The sequence below is a fragment of the Pezoporus flaviventris genome, unplaced genomic scaffold (genome assembly GCF_033815535.1).
Source record: "Pezoporus flaviventris isolate CSIRO_AGI_PZ_B2104156 unplaced genomic scaffold, CSIRO_AGI_Pfla_v1 ptg000023l, whole genome shotgun sequence".
In the NCBI taxonomy this organism is placed as follows: Eukaryota; Metazoa; Chordata; class Aves; order Psittaciformes; family Psittacidae; genus Pezoporus; species Pezoporus flaviventris.
This window is the reverse complement of record NW_026892571.1, coordinates 11,530,108-11,548,158: the sequence shown is the minus strand read 5'-3', so window position 1 is coordinate 11,548,158 and position 18,051 is coordinate 11,530,108. Positions and strand designations below refer to the sequence as shown.

At 44.0% G+C, this 18,051-nt stretch overlaps 1 protein-coding gene across 1 annotated transcript; it reads right to left on the bottom strand.

Annotated features, from left to right (window-relative positions):
- Positions 1-2,593: 2,593 nt before the first annotated feature.
- Positions 2,594-13,705, bottom strand: LOC133271043 (ovoinhibitor-like). The gene is made up of 16 exons (XM_061456781.1): positions 13,547-13,705; positions 12,733-12,752; positions 11,782-11,918; positions 11,544-11,604; positions 10,894-11,027; positions 10,384-10,438; positions 9,230-9,366; positions 8,736-8,796; positions 7,812-7,948; positions 7,319-7,379; positions 6,040-6,173; positions 5,904-5,964; positions 4,175-4,311; positions 3,732-3,792; positions 3,284-3,399; positions 2,594-2,795 (listed from the first exon to the last, which is right to left on the bottom strand). The coding sequence occupies exons 1-16, from the start codon at positions 13,686-13,688 to the stop codon at positions 2,750-2,752; spliced, it is 1,500 nt and encodes a 499-aa protein (XP_061312765.1). The 5' UTR covers positions 13,689-13,705; the 3' UTR covers positions 2,594-2,749.
- Positions 13,706-18,051: the final 4,346 nt, after the last annotated feature.

The window sequence follows — 18,051 nt, the reverse complement described above, 5'->3', positions numbered from 1 at the left end:
TTAAAATACAGGCTTTCTTATCATGAGAAGTGAATGAGTTTTGAGAGTAACCTGACCATTTCGAAGCTGCTCAGGCTTTTGTGTGAGGTGACTAAGAAAGTCAGCCTTGGCATTTTGCAGCACTGTGCACCCAAGAAGCAACGGAGCAATAGGCTAAGCAGCACCAAAGCATCTGTCGGCATTGTAGTGGAGACAGTTACTGAATATATTTGCAGTCTGGCAAGCACTGAACTCATGAGATGATCTCTTGGTGCTCTATTTGTCCATCTATCCAGCCATTCCTCTAGCTATGAACAAACAGGCATCCAACTCACTCAACCATACCTCAAAAGCACCTTTCAAGTCTCCTAGTGGCACTTTGAACCTGGCATTGTCCTACCTGTCTCCTAAACCACAAAAATTCAGCGCTTCCTCTTGAATGTGCTTGTCTTTGCCTGACCCTTGCTTCTTTGTCACAGAATCCATTTCATTGGAAAAGACCTTTAAGATCATTGAGTTCAACCATTAACCCAGCACTGCCAAGTCCACCACTAAATTGTGTTCCCAAGTGCCACATCTACAAGTCTTTTAAATACCTCCAGGGGTGGGGACTCAACCACTTCCCTGGGCAGTCTGTTCCGATGGTTGACACCCCTTTCAGTGAAGAAATTTTTCCTAATATACAATCTAAACCTCCCTTGGTGCAACTTGAGGCCAGTTCCAACACAAAGAAGAAAGAAATCATGTAATTAGCACACACGCAGTAAGTAACCCTGCAACAGCTGAAAAACAACTCCAAGGCACAGAAAACAGCTCTGTCCCTGAGAAGAAGACTGCTCTACTTTTCTAGAGTTATGTTGCTTCATAAAACACCCCCTGAGCCTGAGGGATATTTAAACTCCAGTGTCAGGCTTTTCTCATTTTCTGGCCCAGTTTTAGTGATTATTCCATTATGTACTTTTACCCGAAACCTACTGGTGAGTACTGCATGGAAACCTCTGTCTAATGACTACTTTGGCCTCTTCCCTGGGTTGCTCTGACTTGGTCTCAACATTATACCTCCCTGAGTCCGTGTTTGCCTTTGGTGTCATCAGACAATGAGCTCCACAGAGGAGGCTTTGCCATGGCTGTGCCCAGCTAATGTTATTCAGTTGGATCTTGACAGCTTTACTGCAAAGGCTTGCAAAAGCCAGCAGTCAGCACTAAGTCCAAGTGAAAGTCTGCCAAAGTCCACAAGAAAAAAAATTACTCAGGTCTTATCCCTGAGGGTAACCAAGTAACACTCAAACAAGACTAAAGCAGCATGTTCTGCAAAAACAACTTGACTGAAAATGGCAAAAAGGTTATATAAACCAAAGGAGTGTTTGCATTAGGACATAGACCCAAGAGAAGTACAATAAGCCATTGTTAGCTGCAAATCGTCTCAAAAAGTACATGCCAGCCACAGACACTAATGGCACAGAGGTACTATGGCCTCATTCCCTGGTACAGTACCCACAGTATCTCCAACTCAGGAACACTTGCCTTCAGCCTATTCTTCTAGCCCGACAATTCAAAGAGTGCCTTTCCAAACCAATCCAAATAATTGTGTTATTCTCTAGTAAACTACAATGGACATTGAATCAGGAAACCATTAGCTGTAGTCCAGAAGAAATCTTTTAATCCTGAAATACTGGATTTGTAATAGCTTTGATGACCTGGTGTAAAGCTACTGGTAGTAGATGTAGCTATGCTGCCAACAGATGAAGGGCAGCCCATATATTCCCCCTAACTCCCTGACATCAATACAGACACCAAAGTGACATCAATTATATCACCAGGTCCTGAGCTCCTTGGCCTTAAAAAAGTAGACAAAACATGACTATCAGGCAGAACCACTTTCCTATGACTTGTTATATATTGATTTAAAACTGGTCACCAGTGAACCTCTGCACCTTTTTCCTTCCTGAATGGCTTTAGAAGTCAGGCAGCTGCAGTGATGTACCAGGGCTGTCCCCCACTCCAGGTGTGTTTTCTGCCCACCAGTCCTGAAGGTATTCCGTTGCATTAATAAATCAAGACATTTTGTGAGTAGACACTTCTGTCTGTGACCCTGGAGGAATCTTGACATTCCCCTCCTGTAGTTTATATCCTATAACAGCACTTGACACTGAGGACAAATTCAGTGGAGAGAGGCTGCTGCCTCTTCCATGAGACAGGCTCCACAAGCAGTGGAAGCCAGGACCAGCCAGGTTCCCTTTCTAGCCCGCAGCAAGAAAGGGCTTTTCTTGAGAGCAAACCACCACCTGCATCCTAGACATTGCCCTGTGGAGAATGTGGACCATGCCCTTGAGTTAAACACCTCCTTGCACTGTGAAGTCCATGATCAGGTCAGGGAGAAATATTAATGTCTGGATAAAACTAATACTGACAAAGAGACTCTGAAGAGTAAAGAAGTGCCTGGGAGCTCCAAGAAAGGTCAGGCCTTATCCAGAGCAGGGATTACACTGTCACATGGCAGGAAAATATTTACCCACAATGTTTGATAGAGCAGGATATCAATAGAAAAATACATACGCACCTCTAGAAGTACCATGTCAGGGAAGCAAAGGGGCAAAAGGAATGAGACATGGAATTAACATGGAGAAATGTTGCAAAGTGAGTTTATTGAAGAAGTGTTTCAGGAGCTAAGGAAACGAGACAAACTGAAGGAAAGCTGTTGGGGAAGATCAGCCTGTAGGAAGCCACATGTAAGGGAGTTTGTCTTCCTGGGCTGGACTTCAGCACACACTTAGCATTCAGTCATACTCATGAGGTTCAGAGTCCTGTTGCTTTCCCTGGTGAGAAAAGGAAAGAGAAGGATTAGACAGAGGATATTCAGTGAAGAAACCCTGTTCCTCACTCGCTGCCTCAAGTGTTAGCTTAGCATTGACTGTAGATAAAGAACAGTCTCAAAAGCCTTTTCATTATTATCATTAAAGGAAAGATGAATAGTTTCACACATTTGATACAATCCAATTGGTTTGGTGAAGTACTTTCCACATGCCCTGATAAGCTTGTGGGGAAGATTACATGCTGATGAAAATGAGTAAAATATCTTTCAAGTTAACAAACGGGAAGCCACATACAGATCACAGAAATGGGCCCTTTGTGTTTTCCCTTAAAATGCAAAAACACCCACGTCCTTGAACAAGTCATGGTGCATCAGAAATATTCAGTATATGCCCATAAGCAGTTAGTCAAAAACCCATTATGAAAACAGCCCTGCGCTCATAGCAGATATAGGAATTGATCATGGGAGGAAGAGTTTTACTCTTGTACATACAGGTAGGCATTGCAGAAGAAACATCTGTTGCTATATGTTTTGCCATCAGAGCCACAGTGGGCCATATATTCCATGGTACACAGAGCAGAGGGCTGTTGGAAGTCCTTGCAATGCTCCTGCACACAGAAAATAGACGTGAGTCTACCTGCGAGGAAACCACATCCCATCCCGTCCCCCCCAGCATAAGGAATGACACCCCACTGAGAAATTAAATTGTAACATCATAATAGCAAACTCAGTTTCCTCCTGGTGGCAGATGCGATCTTTTACTATTCCTTCTCAGTGCCACATCTTTTTCTGCACTGTTACAGAGCAATGGGATAGATATTGATTATGACCAGTAAGCACACCACCGCTATCCCAATTCCTAACCCAGAGCAGAGGACAGTCCCCCATGAGTGTAGCAGGCACTGGACCTCACTCTTAGTTCCCATCCTTTCCCACTCACTTTCGTAATATCCTCTTCACAGCGTCCATTCTTTCTTTTGCCAACAATGGCCTGACGCTCCCTGGAGGAAAGAGAAACCATTGTTGCCACAACCCTCCCCATTACAACCACAGTGCAAGAACAAACCTCACTCCTACACAGTGCACACAGGAGATTTTCAGATAAATTTGCTTGGCACTGCCCACACATCACTAACAAGAATATGCGCTTATGGACCAGGCATGTGTCTTCTGGAATAACATTCTTCCCAGCTGACGTGTCTCCCTTTGCGGGGCTCTGGGGTTGAACACCCATGTCAAACACCAACCGGGGGAGCAGGAAAATGGGGGTAGACAGGCAGGACCAATTCAGCACAGGGCTTTAGGGGGAGCCCTTGCACACTACTTGACATTACAGATCCAAGCACCACCGCTGTGAATCCCCCAGGGAGAATGACTACTTACAGGTTGTTGGCACACAGTGTACACTCGCTGGCGTAAGTGACACCATCAGTGCCACAGATGGGATCATAGATCATGGTGCAGGCCATCAGCTGTCTGCCATCATCCAGCGTGGAAACTGGGTACTGGCTGCAGTCAGGCTGGGGAACAAAGACACAGGCTCAGCTCTGCGTAACCCCCATGCTCATGCTTCTGCCCTTTGGTGTCTGCCACAGGACAAATTATGGTTATACATTAAGTCGTTCTTCATGGAAAACTAGCAATTTCCTTTCATAGTCTTATGCTGGAGAAGACTGAATCAAGGCTTGGAGGTAGACATTACTCATTCAGCTTTGTATTTATCTCGATGTCCCTATACTTTGCTGAACAGACATAATAGGATATTGCAAAATGCAGCTCAAAAATAATCTGCAAATCAAAATGGCATGATTTATGTACATCCTGCAAGAGGGCCGACTGTGACCAAGGTGTTTTTCATGGCCCACAAGAATGGATCAGATGTGCTGACAGGCCTTTTGTTGCAACAGGATGGCTCCGAGTGCTGAAATCTGCCAACAGAACTGACAGCAGCAGAAGCTGATTTACACCAGTTGCAGAACTGGCCTTGTATTTAGCACTCCCAGTTTCTCCAGTGTGAGCTCTTCCTCCCTGATTTATGTATCTCACCCAGTCTGAGCACAGAGCACACTCAGGAAACAAAGGAACGACATTTCATAGTTTGTTTGTATAGAAATGAAATATCTGACTCGGGCTGTTGACTCTTTCAAACACATGCTAATGAGATGGCTTTGTTCTTCAGTTCCCCAGAGAGCGTAGATAGTTTAGAGCTGGCCAAATATAGCTAAACTGGTATTTTTACAAGATTCATTGTTGGTATACATTAGATTACATTGCATTTACAATAAAAAACCAGAAAGTGGTTTGAATGCCCTGGTACATTAGGTATCAGCATGCAAAACACAGGCAATTTTCTAATCTTTGCAGAACATCCTTTTGTAAAACGCAAGCTTCCAGAAGGCACCAGCTACCCTGGGCCCTCTGCATCCCCCTCCTGTATTGCCAAAACAGACTGCTCAGTCCCAGCGGCAGCTATGACTGCTGTGGGAGAAGGATTTCTTCTTGTAAAGCCTTAAATCATTTATGCTACCTGTCTCATAAGTCATTCCTCACCTGTCCTCTCCCCTTTCTGTTCTTGACTGCGTGTAGGAAGCACACAATGTTCCTACTGCTGGGAGAGTGATATTCACCCTCAGAAGGAAGGACAGCAGAAGCTGCGACGCTGGGTGAAGGCTACACCACCAAAACCAGCAAGCATTTATTGAAGTTATGCAATCAGCCTCCACTCAAGCTCTTAGTACCTAAAGGGCTACACCTGAAGTATCTAAAGGGGTACGCGGGTACATAAATGCCTAAAAGGGGCCTCAAGAAATATGGAGAGGGACTTTTGACAAGGGCATGTAGTGACAGGACACAGGGGGAACAGCTTTAAATTGAAAGAGGGGAGATTTATATTAGATATTAGGAAGAAATTTTCACTATGAGGGTGGTAAGGCAGTGGCAGAGGGTGCCCAGAGAAGCTGTGGCTGCCCCAACACTGGCAGTGTTCAAGGCCAGGCTGGATGGGGCTTGGAGCAACCTGGTCTAGTGGAACGGGTTGGAATTTGATGATCTTTAAGGTCCCTTCCAACTCAAATCATTGTGTTATTCTTGGCTTTCTTTACATTTTACTTACTTGGGGAACTTCTTCTAAGCACCTTCCATCATGCTTCTTTGCAACATTAGCTGAAAATGCGCTGGAAAAGAAAGCAGAGTTAGAAATGCTCAGCAAGTCACTCTGTTGAGATCTCAGGGGTGACCTCCAGGCTTACGCATTGTGGGCACACAGCAAACAGTCATTGGTGTAGGTGACACCGTCTGTCCCACAGATCTCACGCAGGATTAAGGGGCAGGCTGCAATGGCTCCCCCGCTTTCGGCACTGCGCAGGTATGTGCTGCAATCAACCTGGAGAGAGAAAGTAACAATGCTGGGAGATGGAAGAGTTCCTCATCTGCAGTCTGTCCACCCTGCTCATCCAGATTTTAAAGGCTTCTGCCAGAAAATCAGAGGGGTTTTAAGTTCAGTCTTCCATTATAAATGAGTTAAGTAATTGTAGCTGGGGTTGGTATTGTCTGCTAGCAGAGGGAGGAAAGGAACAGCTGGCCAAAAAGATTCTTTTCCCTCCAGTAGTTCACATGCAAGTTTTAAAACAATCATTTAACCCAAAGAATCTGATTTAAAATGTTTGACATTAAGTCACAGTTAACTAAATCTGAGATTTTGTTTCAGCTTTTTCATAGCAGCAGCAAGAACTCTTTCACCAGCACCTGCTGAAATATCTAATTTATGGTATATAAAGTCTAACGTTTTAAATATCTGAGGATAAACAGACAAACTCATTGGAAGTCAGTCTACATGAGCTAAGCATCAATGACACTTCACTGTCATTTTGCCTAGTTTCTCCAGTGCAGTGTCTTTTATTACCCATATTTCCCATGTGGTCCAAGAGCAAATTAAAGACAGCATCTTAAAAATGTGTCTTTAGTATAGAAAATATATTGCAGTCCCTCAGGATGCATGAAATTATTTTTGGTGCTTTAGAGCTGCTCTGCATAAGCAGAATAAGTGTGTTGAGATATTATCAGCACATATTGTTACTGTGCAGGATAATAAAGCTATTTTTGCATCCATACCTGAGAGCAGATTTTTCCTGGCCAACCAGGGCAAGAGGAATATTTTAACCTGCCTGTCTAGTGCAATGGGAATCCTAGCACCAAATGAATACACTGACATCCAGCACAACCTTCTGTCTTCCTTTCTTACTGTGCTAAAAAGGGCTGCCTCTGATGATTTCAGTGCAGGGATCTGCAGCACTGGGACATTTTGTTTCTGAAGTCCTGGCCTGTTCCCATTCTCTCTTCCCCTCATGTGCAGCGCATTGGCAGCAGGCACTGTGAGTGGTCCGGGAGAGCCGCAGCGCCATCATGAGCCCTGTGCATCATCGTTAGGTGCATCCAGGAGCTCTGCGGCTGCCCTGAGCCCAGCCAGGGTCTTTCGCAGGCTGGAGAGGGAGTGGGAGATGATGTGTATTTTACAGCAGTTACACTTACAGGAGTACCTTCTGCCGTGCACCTTCCCTCATGGCTTTTCTTAATGTTAGTCCCATGTTCTCTGAAAGGGAGAAGTTGACGTTAGTGCGCTCATCAGCTAAGCCTTGTGCCACAGAAAGCAAACCAAACTCATGATCAAATATATATGATAAAGGAAGCATCTGATTGCCTAATGAAGCAACCTCTCCCGCTCATTAGTATGCACAATCCGAAGCGGTCTTCTCACTGTGTGCTATGTAGTAGCCCCATCCACTCTTTTCTCCACCCAAATACCACAGCCTTCATAGTGTACCCAGACTGAGAGATGGCTAGCCCACAGCTTTCACAAGGAGCACAAACAGCATCAGGGGAAAAAAACCAGGGTGACAGGGTCTTCATGAGGTGAAAGAGAAACAGAAACATACATATAGCTATGTTGGTATCAAAAGAAAAGCCACCTGAGCCCTAATCATGCCTAGTGACTCCAAAATAGAGTCCTATGTACAGTACTCACAGGTTATGGGCACAGACGCCACATTCATTGTCATAAGTGAATCCGTCTGTGCCGCAGACTGGGAGCAGGATCCTTGGACAGCGTATCCGGGCTTTACCATCCTCATATATTCTTGATGGGTACTGACTGCAATTGATCTACAACAAGCAGGAGTGTCAAACCCAGGGAAGTCTTTGTTCTCTGAGAAAAACCACCACGTAACCTCCTGCCAGGTCTTTCAAGCTGGGATGCTGAGACAACACTAGTGCTACAACTCAGTTCTCTCAAACGCAGGCTGAGTCAGTTCTGCATGAATCCTCTCATGCACAGAGGGGACCACACAGCACTGCATAGTTCGGGAGATGTGAAATCACTAGAGTGGGTATCTCAGTCAATCCCACATGCAAGATGTGCCAGAAAAGCAAAGAGAAAAAGTCCCCTTTTCATTCCACACTATAGATAGAAACAAAACACCAAAATAGTGAAGGAATTTGAACTTTGCTGACAATGCAATTGAAGAGCATCCTCAAAGGAAGATCTAAGCCCAGAGTGACCAACTTCCACATGTATGTGGTGCCATGTTCTAGACACCAGCTCTGGAACTTCTCTGTTATATACACTCGGATCAAAACTTCAGGTGTGCTCCATGTACCAGAATATATCCCCACCCCAAAGGTTGTAGATATGAACTTGTAATGAAAACTCTGTGCATAGCTCCCATGCAGCTCATTTGCCAGGGCTGTGCAGACAAGGAGGGCCCAAAGGACACCTGCCCCAGGACAGATGGGATCTGTAGGCATCCTCAACACAAGGTGCTGACAAGATTTAATATAAAGGGAGAAAGCCAGACTTCAGGCCAGCTCACTTTCAGAGTAGATGTAGCCTCAGGGAACCTTTCAGTTGATAGAGCCAAAAGGAGAAATATGCTTTATATTGAATACTTACCTCAGAAGTCTCCTGTCTGCATTTTCCATTATGCTTCTTGCTAACATTGGTGCTGTGTTCTCTGGAAGAGGGAAGCAATAAAGTTGAGGAGCTAAATACTTAACCTCTTGTTCAAAGTCATGTACAAAATGAAGCAAACCACAGCTTCTAGCTCTTTAGGAGTGTATCGTAATAGCTTCATTACTTTAATCATTAACAAGCTTATCACATCTTCTCATAACATGCAATTTAAAGCAATATACTGAATTATTCCTTCCTCAACTCAGTCACTGCCAAGCCCAAAGACTAATCCAAGGAGCTGCTGTCTGACTCTTGAAGGTTTCCCCTCATGAGAGCAAAGAAGGTACCATAAGGAAACTAAAGGTAAATCCAGACCCAATCCAGTTTCTAAAAGACCTGAAGAAATAGGGATAAGCAGAAATACAGATGAATGGTCTCAGGACTGCAAGGCATTGCTGGCTACTTAGGAGGAGTGCTCTGCATATTGCACTTACCCATTGTGGGCACAGATTCCACATTCATTATCATATGTAACACCATCTGTGCCACAGACTGGACTCAGGATCTTTGGGCAGGATACTAATACACTGCCATCTTCACTGATTATTGTTGGGTACTTACTGCAATCAACCTGTCAAAATAAGGAGAATTAGCTCTGCTTGAGCCCTTACTATGCAAGAAAAGTTGATGCTAAACTTTAACCTTTGACCTTTTCATTCCATATCATAGCCACCATTGTTTCTGCAACAGGACAAAGCCCTGATACAGTGAAGCTAAATCTTCAATCAGAAAGGAGCATTCTATGTTACCCTAGTTCTCTAGCAGCCAAGAAGAAGGACTAAGTTGGAGAAAGGATCCTTCAGGGAGACAAACATGTACAAAATTTCAGGCCCATTCTCATGAAAAAAAAAAAAAGCTGTCTTGGATTTAGAGGGAAATGTTTTTCACCAGCTGGAAATTTTACTAATACTGTTTTGGTTTGTGCTGGGTTTCTCCCCAGTTCTCCAGCTCTAGAATTACTTATTATTTTGGATTCCTTGTAGTTAAGCACAAAGTTTGGAAGTATATATAAAATATGATTATTTCTAAGTTGGAGAGTGAACTTTCTACATCCCAGAATTTTGGTGCTGATATAGAAGCTTCTCTTCCTGAGGTACCAGACTGTGGGTCTCGTATGAATATACAATAAACTATACTCTATAAATATGTATACTTAGTGCTCTTGTGAGTCTCATTATGGCTGTGAAAGCACCCAGCATGGGAGTTCTGATTCCCTGTTGCAATTCCTGTAATCTCCAGAGAGAAAACTGACAACCTGCACAGCATTTTGGCAAGTGAAATCTTGGGCCTCCCCTTCTGCTGGGCACAAAAGCCAGTTTAGTAAAAAGGAAGTGTGTTCTGCAGCACTGCAGCTTCTCATTTCATACCCATCTCCTTTATCCTCCATCATTTTGGGGCTGATATATATGGGGTGATGCTCTCCTTGGAGCAGGGAGGGTGCAAAATCCACCCTCACTGTGCAGAAAACAAAAGCTTGGATTGGGACCCTCGTAAGCCTTGTCGTATGGTCCTCTTTCTTCCTAGGGAAATCTGTGGGGTTATCAGAATTCTATCAGCAGCCTTAAGAGATGACTTCTATTGCACTTACAATCTGAGGCTTGCATTCTCCATCATACAGTTTGGTAAGGTTGGTCTGATGCTCTCTGAAAGAAAGGAATGCTTTGGTTAGGAAGCCTTGAGAATAACTTTCCCCATAACACTCTAGGCACTGGGACAAGAAAGGAAGGTCCCACCTGCCTTGTGGGTCACTACAACTGCTTGACTTGTCTGAATGCACCGCACAGATGGTATCAGTAAATGCACAGTATTTCCATATCACACAGTAATCAAGTGCTAGGAGTAATTAGGTGTTACAAGTAACACTTTGATCTGTTCCTAGCTTTGCTGGCTGTTCTCTGCTTCTTTTGTGATTCCCCTCATGAGCACAGACAGCAAATGTAGAAGAAAACTCAGGCTGGCTGGAGAATTACAAGCAGCCAGCTCCAAGGAAACCTACAGAGACACTTGCCTTAAGACAGGCCAGTGTCTTACAGAACTGTTTCTGAGAGCCTTAACTATCACTGATTATCCACAAGGACATTCTATGCACAAAACTTACGCATTATAGGCGCAGATCCCACATTCGTTGTCATAAGTGAGGCTATCTGAGCCACAGACTGGTGTCAGTATCCTTGAGCATGCTATCAGGACTTGACCATCAACTACACTGCTTTGGTACTTACTGCAATCAATCTGTAAAAAGAGCAGGAATAGAGAAAAAACAAGTACACATTTTTGATATAAAGATATAACACTCCTACAAAGTCTGCTTACTCTCCCTCTGCCTTTGGGAACCAATCCAGCATCAAACTAATTCCACTAACAAAAGCAGAAGCCAGAGTCATGGATGCATGGAAGCAGAAGTCAGGAATGCTATCCTGCTGACAAAAAAAAAAAAGGCACAGCAAGCACTGTGATTTGGGTTTTGTGAGGCCCTACATAAGATACTGCTAGAGCTATTCAGGTGGTGAGATCCAGCCTTCAGACAACACATTTTTGTTTCATTCCCAGTTACAGAGGCTAGAAGTCCGAGTTAGAAAAGCACAGAGACACGGTACCAGATACCCCATAAAAAACCCTCTCAGCTTTGATCATCAGATTCCTGTTGGGCTATACAGACTAGGTGTGCATGTTCTGTTTTCCTTTTGTGTCATGTTTGAAATGTCCCCTTTTACAACCAGCTGAAGACTTCCATGGACTTTATCTTACCGTAATAGGTTTCTGCTCACATTCTCCATCATATGCCTTCTCCACACTGTCATTGTGTTTACTAGAAGAAAGCAGACCTGTGTCAGGGATTACCGAGCATCATCTTGAGGCTGGTAGTGTCAGCCACCCAGCTTCTAACTCACACTCTCTGCCCAGTCCCCCTGTGGTGGGTGAAGCTGCCATCTTTACCATGAGCCCCTTGCCCTGAGGCTTCTGCTAGGTTTCCAGCAATACTCACTGGTTGTGGAAGCAGATCCCACACTCGTTGCTGTATGTGGTATCATCAGTGCCACAGACTGGGTTTATGTTCCTTGGGCAAGCTACCCAGACTGTCCCATCCTCACCAACGCCATTAGGAAACTGGCTGCAATCAACCTGGGGAAGCAGCACAGAATCAGCCCCAGTGCTGACTCCCTCAGCCTCCCACCCCGCAGCCACAGCACCCGCAGCTCCTGACACAGGGTAAGTAAGAGATGTTATTTTGAAAGTGCTCAGGCAGTCAGGAGGAGTGAATCTAAGGAAGTTTCTGATTAAGCTTTCCTGCCAGGTCTGGACATGGAGGAAGGATTGCTGTGCGTGAGACAGTGCCTAACGAAGGCAGGTGATAACTGGGAGCCCAGCTGTATGCCAGAGCCCCTCAGCTCAGACTCTGATCACTTCAAATCTTGCTGCACTCCCTGGTGAGTTACAGGAGCCTTGTAACTGCGTGGGAAGAACCTACAGATAAATCCATCGCACAGACCCTGCTGTTTTCCTCTCTGTGACGCAGGTACAGGAAACCTATGCAGGGAATACAGTTCTGCAGGTCTTACTGTATAGAAAAAATGATCAGAATCAGTGTTTGATGCTTTCAAGCACATCATCTTAAGGCAGTATTCCTCATGAGGAGGTAACCTACCGCCTTTGGCTTGGAGTAATTACATTATGTCTAAGAGTTAATATAATAGGATTGTATAATTACTTCCCACTTTCTTCATTTTATTTAATGAACTGAAAACACTGGGGAAAAAAAAAAAGAAAGGAGGGAATTTTTCTCATGAAATTGCCAATAGCATCCAATCATGGCAAATATTATTTGAACAATCAAATTTGCATTAGATTTAATCCACTTGCTCATCAGGTATTTACATACTGTTTCTGTTTTGCCAGAAACCTGCAATAGAAGAGAATAAATAAATCTGTAGCTCACCTGAACTCCAAAGGCAATCTCTGAATGAAAATAATGGGAAAAAAAATAATCAAGTTATTGATATGCAGAGAAGGTCTATGCAAATCTTTTAATTAAACTGCTAAATTCAGTGACTGTTTCTGTCTAATTTATTGGGTTTAGTAAAATATGAAGGTTTACATTATGCCACTAAACAGTCACAGCATGCTTTAAGAGTTACTAAATAAAGTTCCATTGTACTTTCAAAGGGAAAAAAAAACAGGGGAAAGCACACATATTAATCCATCCCCAAGATGCTACCGGAAAGCTATACAGGTACTCTAAGTTCAGTACTCTTGGATTTTTAATCCTTTCTAAGGGATTTTTTTATATTTAACTTCAAAAAGTTTGGGCATTTGTATTTAAGATGACTGCTGACCACTGGCACTGTTCATCTCCAAACACATCCTTCTCAGTTGCCAGGAGTGGGCATAGTAAACTTAGAGAGCAATCCTAGAGATTACAGTTTGCATTTGTATTGGATAACAATGCCATTTTTAACAGTTTTACTTTGCCCTTATACGCAGTACTCCCATGTACAAGCTGCTGCCCTGCACTAGGACTGCTTATCAGCAATTTGCTCCTGCAAACCAAGAAGATGAACAGTCATCTGTATGAAGTTTGCTGAAACCTCATTCTTGAAGTCTAACTTTTTGCTACAGTCTCTCAGGAAGAATATTTCTCCATGAAATAAAGGTTCTCCTCCACATTACAAGCCCCAAATGCTTTTACAGAAATTAAAATTCAGCTCTGATTCAGCTATATCGATCTCTGCAATATCCCAGCAAATACTCACCTAAGCAGCAACAAAGGGCTAAAGCAGCCTTCACGAAAACCCCTGATATCTTCATGGCAGACAGAGATACCTCTCCACTGCAGCCTGCTAGCTCTTTGTGTGGGAGAGGAAGATTGCAGGTAGGAACAGGAATATATAGCATGCCACGATACCAAGTGGTCCCACCTTATTAGGTAATGCTCCAAGCCTGTCATCATCAGTCAAAGCCAAAAAATATATTTACCCAGCCCTAGATTTCTAGCTAATGATTGACACAAGCACATATACCAGGAAGGGGCCTTTTGTGTGACTTGAGGGGAGTGTGGAACGTGCCAGGATGCCTCTCCTCCTGAACAGGTCTGCCCCATCCCTAGGCTGCCCCTTGCACAGCTGCAGCACATGGCAAGCTCACATCAAACCTGCAACTGGGTAAATGCAATTCTCCTCCTCTATAGTTTTCAACTGAGCTGCCAGCCAATAGCCAAACCCCTCATTACTTAACCTCAGAGCATGATTTTGTACTCTTCGTTGCAGTATTTCATCCCAGTTTGAGCCCAGGCAATTTCAGCCCAGAAGGTCACCCTGTGCTCTGTGGGAGAAATCCTGCTCTTCTCCTGTTTTAAAAATCTCAGCAGTGCTCTGCCAGCTTTCTCTGTAATACAGCAAGGAGCAAGAATACTAAGTTTGCTTCTAAAATCCATCTTTTTTGGCTGTTCCCTGCTAATTGTCATGGTACCCTCTGCTCATCTACTGCCATCTCCCCCATGGCCAGTTCCTGACCCACCTTGCCAAGCTTAAGTGACGCCATCCCACAGGGCAGCAGGCCAAATGCTTTTGATGTTTGCATAGACTAGATGTACTGTATTTCCTTTATCTAGGAAGTCAGCCAGCTTTGCAAGGATTGATATTAGCCCACGCATGGTTTCCTTCGTGAAAATTCATTGTGTACATTATCCCTTTATGCTTTACATCTTCAGTTTTCTTCAAACTTCTCCTGAAGGTTTGCCCACTATTAAAGTAATGGAACTTAGATTGGTCCTTGACACTTATTTTTTTTTTGGCCTTTATTTAAGGAGATTTTTGACAATTCTTTGGATTGGTCTCAATCCCAGGCTTCTTAATCCAAATCCTAAATTCTCCAAATTTCTCACTAACTTTTAACCTTTCAAATTCTGTACTTGCTAATCAAAATCCTTACTTACAGGTCTATTTTTGACATAACTTAAACACAGTCAGTTCATGTTGAATCATCCCAGTTTTATTTTCTAGGAGAAAGGCATTTCCAACATCTTTCTTACTTGAAAAATAAATCCACAATAACATGATTTTGGGGATTACCTAGTGGAAAATTTGATTTGCTTTCATACCCAGGAGCTCTGCTAATATTAGTAATTTGCAGTGTGCATCTGCAAAACTGAAGTATCCCCATATACCAACATTTCCAGCTATGTTAATCTCTAGTGACATTACAAAGATCTCTCTTCATCTATCTTGTTTTCATTTCTTCTCCCTGATATTCAGCCCCAGTGCCTCCTGCCCTGTCCCTTATTTCATTTCCACCAAGTGTCAAGGACTCCAGACTTTTGGACCAATGCAGGCCTCACCTATAAAGACCTCTTTTCATCCTGATTACAATATCCATCTCTAAGGACTTATTCCTGCCAAGACTACCATCCATTAATGCTTCCTGGCTGAGGAAAATGTATCTTGACAACTTAATTGCCAAACTCTGTAAAAGCTGTCATGGTCAAGCAAATTCCTGCCAGTGTCCACAGAGATGACACCTGAACCTTATCAGAAAGGAGATGTTATTTGCAAACCAAATCTGCAGTTAAAATAGATCGACTCAGTATGTTCTGTCAAGATCAAAGTCATTCTCTTCCGGCTATGTTATTAAATTTGGGGAATAGTTTGCAATAGAAGACAGATTAAAGGGACGGAAGAGCAAACACCTATCAAGGATCTAGAGTGAGAACTGGGATCTAGACTATATCACCACAGCTATAGAATGTGCCTGCTGTCCTCCATGTCAGCCAAGGCTCAGTTTTGGGCTTCTGCCCTGTGCACAAGGAAGATCAATGCTGTGACCCTACAAGCAAGTCACCTGCTTCACAAACAGCAATTCAGCAGTTTTCCCCACCAGCTGTTTATCCATCAGGACAGAGCCTTTCGGGACCAGAGCACAAGGTGCAGCATGTCCCTCCCAGGCAGGACAGGGAGCTGCAGGAGAGGAACACCTTTGGTTGTCCCCATATGTTTACACCTTTGTGTTTGTGCAACCCCTCCTGCAGTCACGCTGTGTTAACATCTACCTATTTACCCCTCACCAGCCATGCCAGGAGAAGGAGGCTCTGCAAAGCCTATCATCTGGCCAAGCAGCCCTGGGCACGAGCACTCTGCTCCCTTCTTCTGCTGCCTCTCCAGGTTACCTCTGGTACCCTCTAGTGAATCATCTGTCACTATTTCTGCAGGATTTTACTGGCACTGGCCAAGAAAGGGAGCGACCCCTTCGAGGCCAGAAGGTGGTAAAGCCAACTCACCTGGGTTCTCAGGAATATATGCAGAAATTGTCCATGCTTCCCATCCTCAAACCAAGTGTGTTTTTGTTACTAGCCCTAACACTAAACTGTCTGTTTAGGGACCTTCAATATCAAGGATCAGGATTTGTAACTTCCAAGTAGTTACATTTATGTCTATTTGCAGTGGATAATTTGAGTGGAGTTGCTCATACCATTGTGCAGTGGAAAGCATTGAACACTGTTTTGTTGCAGTAGCAGTGGAAGGGCTGTGCAATGGGAGGGCTCCTGCCAGCAGACTGGAGCAGGAAGATCCCAAGGAAAGGGACCGGACACAAGCTTCCTGTAGCAGGAACAGCCTTGCAGGAAAAGACAGAGGTGCTAACAGATGCCAAACAGGAGCCATAGAGGAGAGAGAGACACCCATTCACTGGTCCCCAGGGTAAAAGCAGATGGGCCATAGAGCAGAAGTTGTGATAATCAAGGCAAATAATGCTAAAACCCCCAGGTACTCTTACACAGCAATTATTTAGTGGGATTGAACATCATAGGGATGTAGGGAGAGCCAGAAAAGAGCTCTGCAGCAGTCCCAGAGTTGCTTTACAGAGCAAATGCCATCAGGCTCTCATGTCACAGCTCAGTTCTTAAAGCAAATGCCTCCCAACTGCAGGATGCCTGGCACTGTGTACTATAGCAGATCACAAGAGCTCCCCTGGCCAGAGCACACCGTGCTGCCACTCACAGGCTCTCCCTCCACCTTGGCTGTTAGACCAGCAGGGATGTGGTGGGCAGAATCACAAGGCTCCAAATCGACAGGGCTGCAGAGGACTGAGAAACACCACAGTGAGTTCAAGGTCTGCTGAGGCACCTGCCAGAGTCAACAACCTTCCCTATACACCATAAGCAGCATTTGCACGTCCTGAAGAATTGCATAAATAGCCAACACTTTTTATGGGAGAGAGAAAAGTAAGCAAAAATCAAAGGCAGGAGACTCAAGGTCCCTGCAGAGAACAATTTAGTTCAAAACCCAAGCATGCAGAGAGGCCTGGAGACCAAAGCTCTTGAGTCATAATGCCAGTTCTGCAAAACCTCAGAAACTTCTGTGAGCCGCATGGGGTCTGTAGTTACTGGCAAAAGACGCCCTTAATAAAGCATAATTTACAGCAAACTAAAGAATCCCCAGAGTGTTGGTACCTTTCCAGTTTTGTAGAGGACTGTTTTGGCCTCATCATTGTATTAGAAGGCAACACAAAGGGTAACCAAGAGCAAACGGAAAAGAAAAGGGAATAAATCCCCAACACACCTTGAGCTTTTGCCTCCTCCTCCCCAGGAACCTCATAGAAATAACATGCGGCATCACTCACGCATTGCTCCACCGCACACAGTGCTGCTCAGGACAGACATTATTGGTGAGCCCTTAGAGCCATCTGCAAAAGGAGGTTGGAAGCAAGAAGGGACTGATCAGGCAGGCTGCTGAGAGCAGGAAGGAGTCAGCATTGTTACCTCTAGTAGAGCCATGAACAACAGCGGTTTTAGGTAATCAGGGTCCTGCACCACCTCAGCAGACAGGTTTGGAATCTGATTAATGATCCCTTATCACCAGCTGTGATTTTTGTGGAAGATAATTTCTGCTGGCAGCAGGAGAAACTCAGAAGGTGATCAAATACTGGTACAAAAGGCTAGTGAGGAACCTTCTTCATCAGCTCATTGCTTTTGGAGCACGGTAACGCAGGGTTTATGAGTGATTATTTCAAAACTTAAATGCTTGAAATCACTACAAAACATAATAGCCTTTGAGTACGCTGATTTTCATTTGCAAGAATTTAGCCGCAAATTGTGCACTGCTTTGATAAAATCATGTAGCTGTCCCTGCACATGATTTTAGCTGGAATCAGCGAGCAGAAATCATCATAGAACATTTTTACTATCTGATATTCATCATTCCCAGGCTGCATAAATAACATTCAAGAATTTACTTGTTTCATCGTAGCTCAAAGGCAGAAAACTTTC